Genomic DNA, 15,815 nt, shown 5'->3' on the forward strand with positions numbered 1-15,815 from the left:
TTCCTGCTTATAGCTTAGACGTGGAGAGGAAAAGTTGCCGTAGAACTCCCAGTGCTTTCCACTGATCCTTTTTCCTTAGATCCAGAATAAGCTCCAATAAATGAACCATCTTCATTGAACATCCCATGCTCCCCTTCTCCATAATCTACCAGACTATCAGCACTTTCGGTGGCTTTAATGTCCCCAGGGATGGACTGCAGGCTGCCCTTCAGCGGCTTTTCATCGCTGTCACTACAAGACAAAGAAATGCCTTTCCAAAGATCTAGCTTTTGATGGCAAGTCAAGGAAACTGCTCATTTGTGGGGAAAGAAAGCAGCAGGAGGGAAGAGAGAGGGAAAGCTTTCCAGGTGGGTTGTGGATTGAGAACGGTCCAATCCTGAGTTCTGCTTCACCTGGTGCACCTCAAAAGGGTCATCGCCACCCACCTGAGCTCCCCTCATGCATGATTGTGTGATGATTGAAGCAATGGGATGGCTTAAAAAGGCAAACACCAGTGAAAACTACATTATTTAACTTTTTGCCTCGGACAGAGAAAAGAATGGACAGAAAGTGAAGGGGAACTACCAGGAAATGCTGGGAAGCTCTGGAAGGGCAGAGGCTGCTGTCAGGTCTTCAGCACCTCACAGGAAAGGACATTTTCATTTTACAAAACAGTGGGCAATATTCAGGGCCTATTTCTTTCATTTGAGGTGGGGGAACTGGGTTACACCTCCCTGCTCTGTGTGTGTCTGATTTTACATGACTAACAAAGGGGTTTTCCCACTTATTTCCATTTGTTCTGCTCTTCCTGCAACTGATGGAATTTCTTTCTGCTGAAGGGGAGGAACAGGGAAGAATGAACAGACTCAGAGTGTCTGTGTCTGCTCATGCACAGTCTGTATCCAATGGCAATTTCATGAAAAAGGACAGACCCACAACCAAAATTCAAGAAGGGAAGGAAATATCCACTGGCTGTTCAGCATACAATCAATAATTCATATAATTAATACAGTAGGAAAAAATTGCTACTTTTCTGCATGTGGCATTTCTATTTATAAAAAAATACAATTTTGGATTTTGGGGGAAAGGGAAGGGGTTAAAAGTATTAACCTCAGGACTTTCTTACCTTTCTAAATATTTGTCCCATTAGAAAGCATTAAAAATTAAATAAAGATGAAATTATGCAGGAAAAAAAAAAAAAAAAAAAAGCCCAGTACAAATAATGTAGTATATAGAAATGGGATTTCAACAGAAATTGTTTTCCTTTATACCGTGGTTGCACAACATTGTCAGCTTTAGTTATTTTAAAGTAGCCAAAGTGATTATTTCAGTTCTCCTACAGAAACTTCTGTAGTGAGGGGTGCTGGCTGGTTTTTTGTTTGGTTGCTTTTTTTTGCCAACTCTTGCTGTATTTCAAACTTTGGTTTTCTTCCACAAAATGAACAATCCCTATATTACACCATTTGGGCCTGACTGGGTTTCAAAAACCCACTTTATGATGATATACAAGTCTCTGAATAGATTTCAATGGACATTACAGTAGAAACCCAAATGATCATATATATTTACATTATTCATACGATGTGAAAGAAAAAAAAAAACACCAAACAGTGAAAAACAATCACTGATGCATCAACATTTACTCATAACCCAACTTGGATGGATTGAAGTATACAGGATACACCTCTATATTCCTACTATTATCCACTCCTCTGAGGTTTGCTTTGAAAATGAAAAACAGCATTAATTGCATGCTATAAAAATGTCCTAAATCATGACCACATCTGGAAACAAACAAAACCCCAACAAACACAAATGCTTGTTAAAGCAGGTCCTATTTACCTATATTCCCCAAAGATTTCATCTTTTATTGATTGAGCTTCAGGATCTGGATGCAAATCTTCTTTTTCTTTCACTGTACAAATAAAATAAAGCACAGATCTGTATGTCGTGTTCCCTGTGGACTTTTCTTTTTGCAGGTGCAATGGGAAAACCTCCTGTCATCACCTACAGCCTAACCTGGAGGGCAGGAGGTGCCAGGGCATGTCTGGGCATGGACACCACCAGCCTCCTTCCATCAAGGGGTTGGGGCCATTCCTTAATTTTTAAGAAAGCAAACAAGTGTTTACAGAGTCACAGAAGGGTTGGGTTGGAAGGGATCTTTACAGGTCCTTTACATCTACTCCAACCCCCCTGCAGTGAGCAGGGACATCCTCAACCAGACCAGGCTGCTCAGAGTCCCATCCAACCTGACCCTGAAAGTTCTCAGGGATGGGGCATCCACCACCTCTCTGGGCAACCAGATTTATGCTTAAATATTTACGTTTCAACCCTTACTCATTGTTTTGAAGATGACAGAATGACTTGAAGCAAAATATCCAATTGTTAAGCAGTCTGGTGGCCGTGGGAGTTATGTCAGCCAGTAAGTCAAGTCATCTGGTGGAGGGAGCCCTGCCAGGGGGTGCTCAGAGGTGCAGCTGCTGAAGGACCTTGGCTCTGCAGCTGGAGTAAATACTGGTAGACTCAAAGCACACTACCAAAGTCTTAGCAAGATCTCTGACCAGCTCCCAGCACTGCCTCCCCAGAGAGCACAGTTTCACTTATATTCATTAGAATCTACTCTGCAGATATTTATCAAAAGCTACAAATCCTAATTAGATGTTTCTGCCTGTGGCTTTGCAGCCTCCAGAGATAAACGTCTGAAGGATGCTTGTTATTAACATGTGAACATAGCAAAAGGCCAATAAATCCATTTACCTGAATATTTCCCTCCTTTATTCCTTCTGACAAAGCAAACAGTGAGCAGCAGCAGGGTGAGCAGGGCGATGGCACACATCAGTCCAATAAACCACCCCTGCGTGGAGATTCCTTCGTAAATGCCAGCATAGGCTTGTGAGGCAGAAGAGGAGTAAAAAAAGACCATTAATCAGAGGAAAAGGGCAACACCCTGCTATAACATGAATATATAACATTTTCTTCACTGGATCTTAACTGAATCAGACTATCGGTACTTAATGTGTTCCACTTAAAGAAATGCAAGACAGAAATATGTCCAGAGAGTGACATTTTTAGACTTAAGGGGAATGTGCAGTCTACAAGGCACAACACAGACATTTTGGAAAGGTAATTCTGAACGAGCAGTTGACTCAAAGGATTAATGCCAAACAGGAAAGCTGAAGGGAGAACTGTTAAGCTTCTCATGCAAAAGCAGTTTTTCAAAAGAGATGGACTTAAAAGTGCACCTGATGCATGCAAACCACTGGACTGGCACAGTACAAATGGATCATACCACAGCACTACCCTTTCAAAATCACACATGAGGGAAAAGGATTTGTAGAGGTCTGTCATTGTGCCAGGCCTCGTGTGCCAAGTAAAGCACAAGGCTCAGCTGAGAGCCACAGATGTGCTTCTGCTCCCATGGGATTCCACTGCGGGGGTCGACTTAAAGATCACAGAACTCAGTTACACTTGGGGGACACTCACTGCACAACCTGCCACCTCAACATTTATTTACATTGACAATAAATCTTTATCACCTTGAAGGGTTTCGGATCTCACCTCTCCCCCTTGTCTCAATTACATCTTCAAAAATGCTATTGTTATCAACCCAGTTCTTAGTCACTAGACGAACTGTATATTCAGTTCCAGGCTCAAGGGCCTCAACGGGGTGAAACTTTTGGGTGGGGTTTACTGCTTCTGAAATCTTGCCGATCCCTTTACCTATGGAATGTACATATTCAAGTCATATTGATTAATGGTTATCACTGAACAAAAGGCCTGTGAAATGCACAGTTACAAAGAAGGTAAATAACACACAAAGACGACACGTAAGGATTTTTAACATTTGTCATCAGACAATCTGATTCTCAAAAGCAGGCAGTAAAGTAAAAAACATTCCCCCTTTTAATATTGCATCAGATAAAATAAACAGCAGACTGAAGTAATCCTGATGTTTATGACGGGGTTTGTACATTTCCCAGGATGCAAGTTAATATTGATGGGGGATTATGGATCTGTTTTAACTAATGCGTGCTTAAAAAATTACAACTAAGATAATCTGGGGTTTGATGCTTCTCCCATTGAACTGAGCTCAGCAGGGAAGCACAGACAGCTTGTTATCTGGAAAAGGATTCTTGTGTGTCTCACAGTAAAATAAATAACACTGGGATTTGTAGTCAGTTCTCCCCTGATGGTAATTTTCCATGTCCTTTTAAATTCCTCAACGCCTGCACAAAGCACCGTTTTAGATACAGCCAAAGTTTGCTTTTAAATTGATATTTGGGCATTAAAATGCTCCTGATGAATTCAATTTTAATGAAGATGTAGAAGAGAAATTCCAGTAGCCCTAGTTTTAGAGTCTTGTTACTTGCAAACACTTACTGTAACCTCTGTCTGCATTCAGATTGCAGAGGATTTAAATAGGTGTTTTTAAAAAAGCCTCTGTGGATAACAGGAGAAAGGACACATACAGAGATTGGCAGTCACTGCCTGCCCAGGAAAAGCCTGGTTGTACAAGCAAACTCAGAACCATGGGTTGACACAGGGGAACTCATTAGCCAACCAAGAGGTTTAACACAGGAAGGTGATGCCCTCCGTGGAAGGCAACATTCTGGAGGACCCCACTTCATCAATATACCACTTGAGTTTTGTTCAGTTGCCTAATTTCCCTGCTTTAACCAAAGTTGTCTAAACTAGGGACTGAGCAGACAGTAGAATTTGAAAACTACCCAACCAATTAGCAGTGGCCATAAAATAATGCTTATTGATACTTAAAGCAGTAAACAAGCAAAGCAAGAAGCTCTCAGACATTAAGTTTTAGTTGACAGCTGAAGGAAAAAAAATAAATTAAGACAAGTCGAAGCACAATCAAAGCAGCAGTTCAAGATGAAGTTTTCCAGGGCAGCTATACATGTATTACAACAATCAGTGAAATTAGGAGACCACCAGGACCCAGAGAGAACACATACAGCTGAAATACTGCTGGTACTGAATCACAGCTTATTAGCATAAATTAATCCATCCATCAGTAATTTTTGCTAAATGAGGTACGTGGAACTGAGCTATAATTTCGAATCAATCTGCAAATTAAGCAACAGGACACCACAGGCATATTTTAATTATGTGTTCTAAACTCAAGACATTAGAAAAACCTCTTTAATGGAAACACAATCCTTAAACCAAAAAGAATGAATGTGAACCTTCAACCCATTCTGCATTCAATGCTATGTAACCCTGATGCATGACATGCTAGCCACGTGGCCTGACTTGCACACCACACTGGTCTCCACAGGAAGAATTCCTCCTTAATTCCTAGAAAGCAAAATGCTTAACCCTGAGCTCAGTGGTAGCCCATGGCTGTGGATCATCGTCCATCTTCTTAAACCAACTTAACCAGTCCATATCTACCACCTATTTATTCCAGCTTGTGCCAGCCTCTTCTTTTGGAACAGAAGCAGAAAGGGGGGAACTGATAGGGCTGAAAAATAACCCCTTTTTTTGCCAGTTCTTGCTCAGCCCCAGTGCAGGGCTGGGACATCTGTGATACTTCCAGGCAATTTCTTTCTGCTCTGTGTTAAACACTCAGTACAGCACCTAGAGAGGAGAAAGCATCACTAATTGGGGCAGTATTTGGTGGCTGGAAATGAAAAAGCAGTGTAGCATCCTGAAAAATAAAAGCAAAGATATACAGATAAGGCAAAGCTCAACATACTGAAAGGTCAGTGAGCTGCAGAAATTAGCTCCAGAAAATTGAAAGCAGCTGGGTTAGGGATTTAATCTACAATAAGGGAGAAGAAACATTAGTAATAAAGGCATATCACCAGCACTTCTCATCTTCCCCCACTATTTATCAGCCATACCATGGGACTCACATGAACATTAAACACTGAACTGCAATTTTACAATATTCCTACTGGGCTTCGAGATTTATGAGAACGAGAAAACACACATTTTTTTATAGAAGCTTATGGTATAAAGGGAAAAACAATGTAAAGTTCCCCCAAAGACTTACATGAGTGTTAGTTCTCCAAAAGTTAGCACATCTGTTATAAAACTTACTTATATAAAAAAAGCTGGCAGCCTAATAACTAAATACTAATTGTGGGCAACATGTTAATTTATAACCTTACCTGTCTAAATGTATCTGCTGTGATAAATGGGCAGCTGAACTTTCATTAGTTTTTCCCTACTGCCTGGCTATTAAAAGGGTATAAATATGCATCACAAATCTCCTCCATCTTTCAGGCTTTTTAGTACAGGGGAAATTCAGGTAAAATTGGGACTGTTTTCAACTGTAGAGATTAGTAAACCAAGATTTAACCCAAGTCTTTTGATCATGAGCACACCGGGTATATTCTGGGGGTCTGTTGCTAATAATACCAGTGGTTACACATGGCTGAGGTAGTTATATTTTTCCTTTTTCATTGGGCCTGTGGCAAAAGAGACCTAAAACCCTTTATTTTGTTACAAATGCTTACTCTCCTCATCTTATGATGTGTCATGAAGATTAGCACCCTCCAGCAAAGATTTTCAGAAGGCCTTGTGGGATTTACATGCCAATTGCCACTGAAATAAAATAAAACTGGTGAACTTCTCTTGTCTAGATTCTCTGGAAAATAAAACTACAGTTGTATGGCTTCCTCTGGATGAATTTTTCATCATTTCTGGTCACACAGTCATCATTATCATCATGTAATGTGTGTTTAGTAATCCTCAAGAAACACTGGTCACTAGATTAAAAACAGCTTTGAGTTCATTTTCCTTGACTTTGTATCAGCTGCCAACACCAGTGCTGTCAGGTCATGGATGCTATGAATGAAAGCTTTTCTATCACCTCCTGCCATTTGTCACTATTTCCAGTGGTCTTGAGTTTAACCTCAGAGACTAAGATTAAATTGTGGGTTTCCTCTGTTAAGTAATGGTACACAAAGAGCCTTTTCTGGGAGGCAGTGTTGCTGAGCCAGAGGCTCTCCCCAGGGTGCAGAACGTGGCCCTGTTCCACTGGAGAATGGAGAAGTGGAGATGTGAGCCTGAGGCAGTCTTTTCCCATCAGTATCCACTCCTGGACCATTTGGTCAAGTGTTGCTAACCCAAATAGTGTGTTATTCCTGGTTCACCCACAGGTGAAGATGCTGCAGTTGCAGAGAAAGGTTTTTCTGTACCCATTTATCTATACAGGGAGTTACAATGGTTGAATTGAGAGGAACTTTTTGAGTTTTTTCTAGTAAATTCAGTTCTCCATGCCACTGCAAACTCATCAACAAGAGATGGGTTGCACATAAATTACAGGCAGGCAAACTCATAATTTAGAGCACTACTACATTCTTGCATATGTACATATTAAACAATGGAGTTTGACTTTCCTATCTGATTGCAGACTATAGTAGCAGGGGTAACTGCAAAGAAATGAAAACAATAGTGGAGATACCAAGTAAAAAATGAGACTGAATCCATAGCTTCCACTTCACTTCCCTGGCACAACATATCCTGAAATTCTGACCCATGGCACAGCCTGCAAAGTTCTGTGGCAGCAGTGGAAACTATTCAAAGGCTTAAAATAAACAATGGGATCTTTATGTTTTTATTACTAAAACTGGAATATAATGGATATAGAATCACTGAATCAAACCCCAAAGAAGGTTGGAATGTGTTACCACCGAGTTTCATTTCAGAGGGCACCACATTTTATATCTGTCATTTATATGGGTCATTTTAAATTATACACCTTGACTTTCAAAATCACCCCTTTTTTTCAAAAAGAGAGATTGTTTTAATTTTGAGCAATCATCTTGCTTCCCATTCCACAGCTTCAGACCCCGACAAGGTCCCTGAAAAGTGTGATTTTTATTTTTTCAGTCTATCATGTTTAGTTGAAAAATGTCTGAAAAATGTATCCAGCAAATAATGACACAAAACTCTAAAGGCATCTCAGGGAGAGATTCAGTGTCCTAATTTAGGGTGGCTTGAGGACCAGCAAGGAGCACACATTAATCACAGACCTGCACCCTTGAGGCTCTTACTAATTATACTACTCTATCCTACATGCTTTTCACCAGAATCAGTTGTTGCCACTGCTGAAACAAAGTCTTAGGAAAGGAAAGAAGAGAACGAGAACAAAATGAATGGCAACATCATCATCCTTTTTAAGCATATCAGGCAGGGATACGCATCATAACGCCTGGCCAGGTTATTAAAAGTGATAGACTTTGGCCAAAACAGACTGTTCTTGTTGCACAATGAAGGCCAGAAAAGGTAACTAAAGAGATGAAATTGTGTAGTTTTAGCTTGGGAGGAAAAAAAAAAAAAAAAAAAAAAAAAGGATTTTTTACTTTTGTTAATGAAGAATGATTTTTCAACCATGTTAAATAGATATCCAGTTACTATCACAAATAACTGTGAGTCTGGAGGCCACAAGGCAGTGGAGAAGAAGTTTCACTACCTGAGAAAATAGTTGATAGTTCATGATATGATTCTGAACTGGGATGTGATGAGTTGAAAAGACTGTTTTCTTGTTTTGCCAGTAGCTGAAGAGATGTTGCAACTTGCAAGTCCAATAGGACGTTGTGCAACAAGACCCATTTTTCTATTTGATATCAACAATGTTCCAGAGTATTATCATGGCTAAAAATGATGAAGTCAAAGCTCTTTTCCTTATCACATTCTCCTTCTACTTCCCATGTTAAAACTTGCTGAGTATAGTACATTTTATTTCATTGTAGCTGAATGAGAAAGATGACCTATCAAACAGTGCTTGTGATTTTCCTTTACATCAGTGTTTGAGGGTAGGGTGAGTGGCACACAAATGCTCATTTCCAGTCTCTGATTAAATAATAAAATCATGGATCAGCTGAGCTGCAGCCAACTTTGTGTTGATCTGGATTTTTCATGTCAAATACCTTCCTCTAATGCTGTTAGAGTCCTTCATCTACATGCAAGGGCAGAATTTGTTTTTAGAATATTACTGAGGACAGATTATTTAGGTCTTCAATTTTCTGTTCATGACTAAATGTGATTCACTTATTCTAGTAAGGCTTAAAGAACTGATTGGTGGGTCTAGAAACACTGTGTGGTACAGCAAAATGAAACAGATAAGCTCTACTTTTTCTGAAGAGCTGCAAGGCTACCTTGAAAAGTTCATTGATTTCTCCCACAGAAAGAAAAACAAATGTATTTCCTCTAAGGACAAAGGAAACATCAAGCCTGGAATATTCTCAGCAGATTCTTTCGTTATTGTTGGAGCTTCTCCACAGAAAATCATATTGCCTGGTAACTTACTCCCTTGAGCCATGGTTAGTGCCTCCTCAGAGATGGGCTTCCCACAGCCCTTGGCTGTACAAGCCTTGACGTAGAATTTGTACTTGGTGCTGGAGCTGAGCCCCGAGAGCCTCCAGCTGAGCGTGGAGCGGTTGGTCATGCTGATGTCCACCAGAGGCCCAATTTCATGGGTTTCATTTACTGCAAGGGAAAAGGCAGCAGGGTCAGATCCAGCAGTTGGAGGCTACAGCAAACAAAGGTGCAGTGGAGGCTCCTGGGAGAGAGGTTCTCTGCTGTGAGGGGGAATAAATCCCGCTCACCTTCCTGTCAAGTATTTGAATGGGATTTATCTCATCCGTGTCAATCTCCCAACAACTCAGTGAGCTATTACTGCTCTTTAAAAGCCTTCTGATTCTAGATACTTACTGAGCAGGAGATAAAAACTACCATCTCCCAGATCATTAAATATACATTAATTGCTTCTTGCTTTCTTTCCAAACATCTGCAAACTCTGGCAAGCAACTTAAGGGAGGGCTGTTCTGCTCTGCTCCCTCTGCCTTGGCACAGTTCCTACTCCCAAACTACCTAAATAGGTGGATCCACTCTCTGCCCATAGTTATCTCAACCAAAGGGAAGTTCCAGCAAAGGCATTGGGGCAGTTCTGCTAATCAGCAAAGGTAACTCAAAAGCATATTGTTTGTTAGTCTTTTTCAGTAGCACACAGCTTAATCCTGTTCCACCCTTGACAAACAGAATGCCCTGACTTTGTCACTACATCTCACAGCTGATGGTGTGAAGTTTTGGACCAATACTGGATCTTGCCTGAGGTTATCTGCTCAAAGTCTCTTCCCAGCTACTCAGCTCATTCAGAGGCAAGAAACAAACACATCCCCCTGGTATTTAGCTGTTTCCCAATGTGGTTTCTCAATAACACAATTCAGGGGGTAGAGGTCTGCATTTCTGCTGAGGCACTGCACAGGGAGAAGGTGCTCACTGACATAATGTGAACCTTGAATAAACATGACCAAAGTGCTCTCATTATAAATCATTTTGTGTTCATTAAGTTTCACTTCAGTAAAATGCACCTACATTTTATGGGTCTCCTTAACTACTACACCAGGTACAATTTTAAAATATGGAGTAACTGAATTAGTCTATAAATGTGGACTAGGCCATGGCAGTAATTTGAGCTGTTTTGTTTGTTTGGTTGGTTGGTTTGTTTGTTTTTTTCCCCTTAACTAATAATACTTAAATTCTAAAATCCAAGTAAAAGAAGCACATACTCATCTGGTATTGCAAAATGTAGCCGGTAAGGTGGCCATTGGCTTTCTTGGGAAGTCCCCATGACAGAGTGACAGAGTCCTTGTCAAAGTTCAAGATCCTTAGAAAACGTGGTTGTTCAGGGACTGGAAGATACAGGGATCAGCTTTCAGAGAAGATTGAATAGGTCTGTCTCTGCCTCTACACATACTTGTTAAACGAGGCTAGAGTTTAGCTCAACACCTACAGCCCCCCCTTAACAGTGAGGGGATTTAGGAATACTGGAGATTTTACAATCACTTTAAATAAGGAAATTGATTTTCCTTGTTACACAGACAATTTCTAGCTATGTTCCTCCATCCCATATTCCCACTTTGTCTTACCTCCTTCAGGAGTTTCAAACACAACAGGGGAGCTTTCCGGGCCATCTCCTCTGCCGTTGTAAGCCAGAACAGTCAAGCGGAATTCACTGAAGGGCTCTAGACCAGGAATCATCCCATAGTTTCTGTCTCCTACAAACATTAGGAAGTGTTTCTCTGGGTGATGCCTTTTTCCATCCAGCATGTTTTTTGTTTTCCACCAACTGACCTGCATTGAGATTAGCATTTCTGTAACAAATTACGTTGCATGGGGCTGAACACGATATTGATTTCTCTCAACTTCCCAGAAATGAGAGACTGCAGTCTAGCCTGGATCTAGGACTCATTTAATAACTTATCAACTGTACACAACTATTTAAAGAGAAATTTGTAACCTTATAGCCTCTTAAATGTCCACGAACTCTGTCCCTTGGAATGCCAAACCAGAAGACTTTGACCAACGTGCTGTTCACAACATCCACCGATACGCCAGAAGGAGCAGCATCTGGAACTGGAAAAACAGAAATGCTGCATATTAGAGAGGTTCACAAGAGTTCAGCTTCTCACTGTTCACAGCTACAGGGCTTGGCTTTCCAGCTCAACCTGTGGTGGTTCATGCAGGCAAAAAAGAAAGCCATTCCACCTGCATTCACTGGGTGAAATTGGCCAATAAAAATTATTTTGCCATGTCAAGGCTTTCTGCTGAGGCCGGAATACAGGTGCACTGGGATGTGAATTTCTACACCAATATTTATGATTTCCTGTTTCAAGTAATTCTTACAGCAGGGAGAAGAATGAAAAAAAAAAAATAATTAGTAATAGAGCAGTCAAGAAAGCAATCATAAAGTTGTTGTTGTTTTTTTTTTTTTTTTTAAATAATCAATTTCATTTTACAACTAAGCTCATTAAACAGTAGGATTTTAATCACCCCACAACAGAGCTATTACAGTGCCTGAAAAAAAGAGGCCTTGGTCCAATGACGACTGAATTGCAGGGAAGATTTTCCACTGATAGATACAAAATTACATCCATCCCACACATCCAAAGAAAAGAAACACACTGTGGGGTTTGTTCCTCTCTGCTCTCAGTATTCACCCTCTCATCTGCTACACACTGTACAGGGGAGGCAAGATGCATGCCCAGACCTTTCGGGGTGAGCAGTGGGGATTCTCCCTTTCAAGCAGCACTGAGACCTTTTGAAGCATGGAAACCTCCTGCTGGGGAAAGCCCTGGAAGTGCTCAGCAGGTTGTGAACACCAAACTGGTCCATTTGGGGTTGAGAAGGTAGGTCTAGAGGAATGCTGCAGGGATCCCAGCTTGGGGTTGACTTCCCTCCATGAAGCTGGTGAGACTTTTTTGCATCTGTGGTCACCATAGCAGCTTCACTGAGTGTTTCATATCACCTACCATGAATCATGATGCTCACTGGTGGCTTCTGCAGGAAGCTTCATGAGCTGCCCACCATGCTGTGTGCTCCCTTGCTGATTTAGATCCTTGACTTCTGACAGTGTTAAACTGTTGAATTAGGCTCCAGACTAGCTAAAGATTCTTCTCCCCACCAAGTACAACACAATGATTGCTACACTTCATAGACCTCTTATGGACAGTCGCCTTCAAACAAGTTTCCAGGTTAAGCCAACAAGTGACATTAATGAAAGTACAAGTGACCTTTCCAAAGAGCCCCTCAAGCCCCAGCAAGCTGCCATCGATGGCACCAGCATCACTTGTGTCCACACCTCATGGAGCCCAGCAGGCTGAGCACTGGCATTTAGGCAGTTTTGCCTGTGGGCTGCCCCATCCATCACTCCATATCCTGTCTCTTGGCATCACAAGAATCCCCCACGGGGCGTATTGTTACGTGAAAGTTTTGGCTACTCACCATCCTCTCCTGAATATCCGATGGTCACGTTTGGTTCAGGACCGGAGCCTAAGTTATTTACAGCTTGGACTTTGATCTCATAAGGCACGAAGGTGGGGGTGTTCCTCAGGGTCAGAGAATGTTTCTTCACCATCTCCTCATTCCAGTCAGCCTCCACCCCGCGCTGCCGCCAGCTGACTTTGTACTCCAGCCCCGGCCCGTTCCTCTCCACGGGTTTCAGTGGCTGTGGAAGAAGTTAAAAGGGATCCTGTCTGCTTTTGTAGCAGTCATCATGAAACAGCAGCTGAGGGGAGGGGGGATCATTTTGGAGAGTGTGTTATAACTTTGAGAGAGGGAAGGAAAAAAGAAAACCTGAACTTGTTGCTGTCGTGTTCATTTTAAGGTGACTAGAAGAAAAATGTCATGACTTCAATAGAAAGGGGGGTGAAAGGCAGAAAACCAGCTGGATTAAAACCAGATTGATTGCTAGTAGACATAGAGGGCTGGAGCAGCTTTCCTTTGAATACACACTGAGAGAGTTGGGGTTGCTCAACCTGGAGAAGAGAAGGCTCCAGGGAGACCTTATAGACCCTTCCAGTACCTGAAGGGGCTCCAGGAAAACCGGGTGAGGGACTTGGGACAAGGGGCTATAGCAAGAGGATGAGGGATAATGGCTTAAAACTGGAAGAGGGGAGATTTAGACTAGGTGTTATGAAGAAACTCTTTGCTGTGAGGGTGGTGAGACCCTGGTCCAGGTTGCCCAGAGAAGCTGTGGCTGCCCCATCCCTGGCAGTGTTGAAGGGCAGGTTGGATGGGGTTTGGAGCAGCCTGGGCTGGTGGGAGGTGTCCCTGCCCATGCAGAGGGGTTGGATCTAGATGATCTTTAAGGTCCCTTACAACCCAAACCTGTGTGGGATTCTATGATGATATTTTCTGCACACCACGCCTCAGTTTTGGTCTTGTCACAGGTTTTCTTCACTTTCTTGTATGCTGCAAAACCAGGTGGTTTTTAGCACAACTGAAACACGTGCTTTGGCTGTATGATGATATTTTCTGCACACCACACCTCAGTTTTGGTCTTGTCACAGGTTTTTAGCACAACTGAAACACGTGCTTTGGCAGGTTGTGTGTGCCTTTTAGTGCAGCTAAAATCTGTGCTTTACCTCAGAATTTCATGCAGCACAGCAAGTTGTGTCATTAAAATTTAGATTTGTTCTAAATACGTACCAAATGCTTGAAACTGTGCCTGGACATTTAATGTGCTACTGCTGTGCCACTCTCTACCGACCAGCTGAGGAACTCATCACAGCATAGGTCCCATCTAAATTAACATTAATTTATTAAACAGTACGAGATACATAGCAATGGATTGTCATGAGACATTCTACAATTGCCTTTGTTTCTCTTAAAATGGACTTCTTTTATTAATCAAGTAGACCAAAAATGATGGTGTTTTTTCAGTCCACTGCAACAGCTGTGGTTATTTCTGACCACATAGCCTGCTTTCAATAATGTTTAGGTTCTATATTGCACATAACAAATATATAATATCTGATACGTGTCTAAGCTGCACACAGAGGTCTATAATAAAATGGCTTTGACTTGCAAGTGCCAGCAGAAACTAATGCCACATCAATGCTACTCATTCAGGGGGGACTCAGATGTGGGGGATCTGCAAAAATTCCCATTTATCTGCCCTAAGGGTATAAGGACCTTAGGGATGATTGTGAAGAAGGAACCTGTAGACTGTGCAGGCACTGCTGAGAGAATCATCTCCATGGCAAAGATCCCAAGGAAGAGGATTTGCAGGAGAAGCTGAAGAAGTGAATTCCTACTCAAAAATAACTTCTCTTTTAGAGTTAAACTGAAGCACTGCTTGACTCATATTTGATCTCCCTTAATGCTGCAAATCCTTGGCTGAAAAGCTAGTCACTAATGCTCATCTGGTCTCTTAATCCAAAGTAGGCAGATTAACATCATTTCACAGCCTTTGTCTGTCAGAAATAGCATATTCAGTGCCCAGCATTTCCTCTGAAAAGCACACAGGAAACACCATAAATAAATTTATATCCTGTTTACGACATTTAAATGATTCAACAAGATTTAACAAAGCCTCTCCCATCCCATTCTCTCCCATCCCAGTCTCAGCCATTGCTTTTACTTCTGCCCTGTCTGAGCAGTGCTTTCTGGGTTTCCTGGCAGGAGGGAGCTTGGTCTCTGCTCAGCAAAGCCTTGGTCACAGCAGCATTTCCCAGCCATGCTGGTTCTTATCGCTCTGCATTTCTTCTGAGAGGCAGGATTGTCTCCCCTGACTCATGGCTACATCACACAGCAAAAAATCCCCATCCAAATCTAAGTCCAAGATCTAAAGGGCCATCTCCTTTTGGTGTAACTACAGCCTAAACTAAACCTTGAGTTCACACTGGGGAAACACTTACTGTTCTTTGCTGAGAGAAGTAAATCTCATTCCAACCACAAAAAAAAATACTCTTCCTTCCAAAGTTATTGTATTTTGTGTTAAATGAAGGAACACACATCTCTCTAAACTGCTGGCATAGAAGTTGTAAGCTTAAATCCCAGGGAATTTAAAGACTGGAAACCATCCTCAGGACTTCCACACAGTTTCTTTGACACAAATGATCAGAAGCATTATCTACACTCCTTCAATTTGTGGTGTAAAAATTCAAGCTCATGTTCTCTTGGCCAAATGATCTCCATGATTTTTAAAGTTTCCAGGCTGGAAGAGCAGAAACTGAGCATAAACCATCCCCTCCATGGGCCTGGCTGCTCCTCCTGCAGAGCAGGAGGTGACCACAGTTATTTTAAGCACTTTCTGGTACAGCAGATGCACAGAGGAAGAGTGTACCCTGGAGGATGCTCTCTCTGCTTTACAGGACTTTTGTATTTCCAAATAAACTGCAAAGTTAATTGCAGTCAATAAATAATAAATAAACAAAATAAATAGAAGTAAAATAGTTGACTTTTGAATCAAAATGAAACTAGGGGAGGAAACCCAGAGCACATTTAATTCAGTACCAACTTGCTTTTGTCTTCAGTAGCATCAAGGCTCCTACCTACACAATTTGCAGATATTTCCTTAAAAACAG

At 41.6% G+C, this 15,815-nt stretch overlaps 1 protein-coding gene across 1 annotated transcript in view; it reads right to left on the reverse strand.

The window, feature by feature from the left end:
* Window positions 1–14: 14 nt before the first annotated feature.
* The window catches only part of CHL1 (cell adhesion molecule L1-like), a 49,137-nt gene continuing 33,336 nt past the window's right edge, over window positions 15–15,815 (reverse strand). Inside the window, exons 18-26 of the mRNA XM_009996933.1 lie at window positions 12,730–12,952; window positions 11,246–11,361; window positions 10,875–11,079; window positions 10,515–10,637; window positions 9,253–9,432; window positions 3,538–3,699; window positions 2,737–2,868; window positions 1,822–1,894; window positions 15–231 (exon numbers count right to left, since the gene is read on the reverse strand). Coding sequence (XP_009995235.1) covers window positions 15–231; window positions 1,822–1,894; window positions 2,737–2,868; window positions 3,538–3,699; window positions 9,253–9,432; window positions 10,515–10,637; window positions 10,875–11,079; window positions 11,246–11,361; window positions 12,730–12,952 — 1,431 coding nt within the window. The remainder of the gene's footprint in view (window positions 232–1,821; window positions 1,895–2,736; window positions 2,869–3,537; window positions 3,700–9,252; window positions 9,433–10,514; window positions 10,638–10,874; window positions 11,080–11,245; window positions 11,362–12,729; window positions 12,953–15,815) is intronic.

This window comes from Chaetura pelagica, unplaced genomic scaffold (genome assembly GCF_000747805.2).
Source record: "Chaetura pelagica isolate M959 unplaced genomic scaffold, ChaPel_1.0 scaffold24, whole genome shotgun sequence".
In the NCBI taxonomy this organism is placed as follows: Eukaryota; Metazoa; Chordata; class Aves; order Apodiformes; family Apodidae; genus Chaetura; species Chaetura pelagica.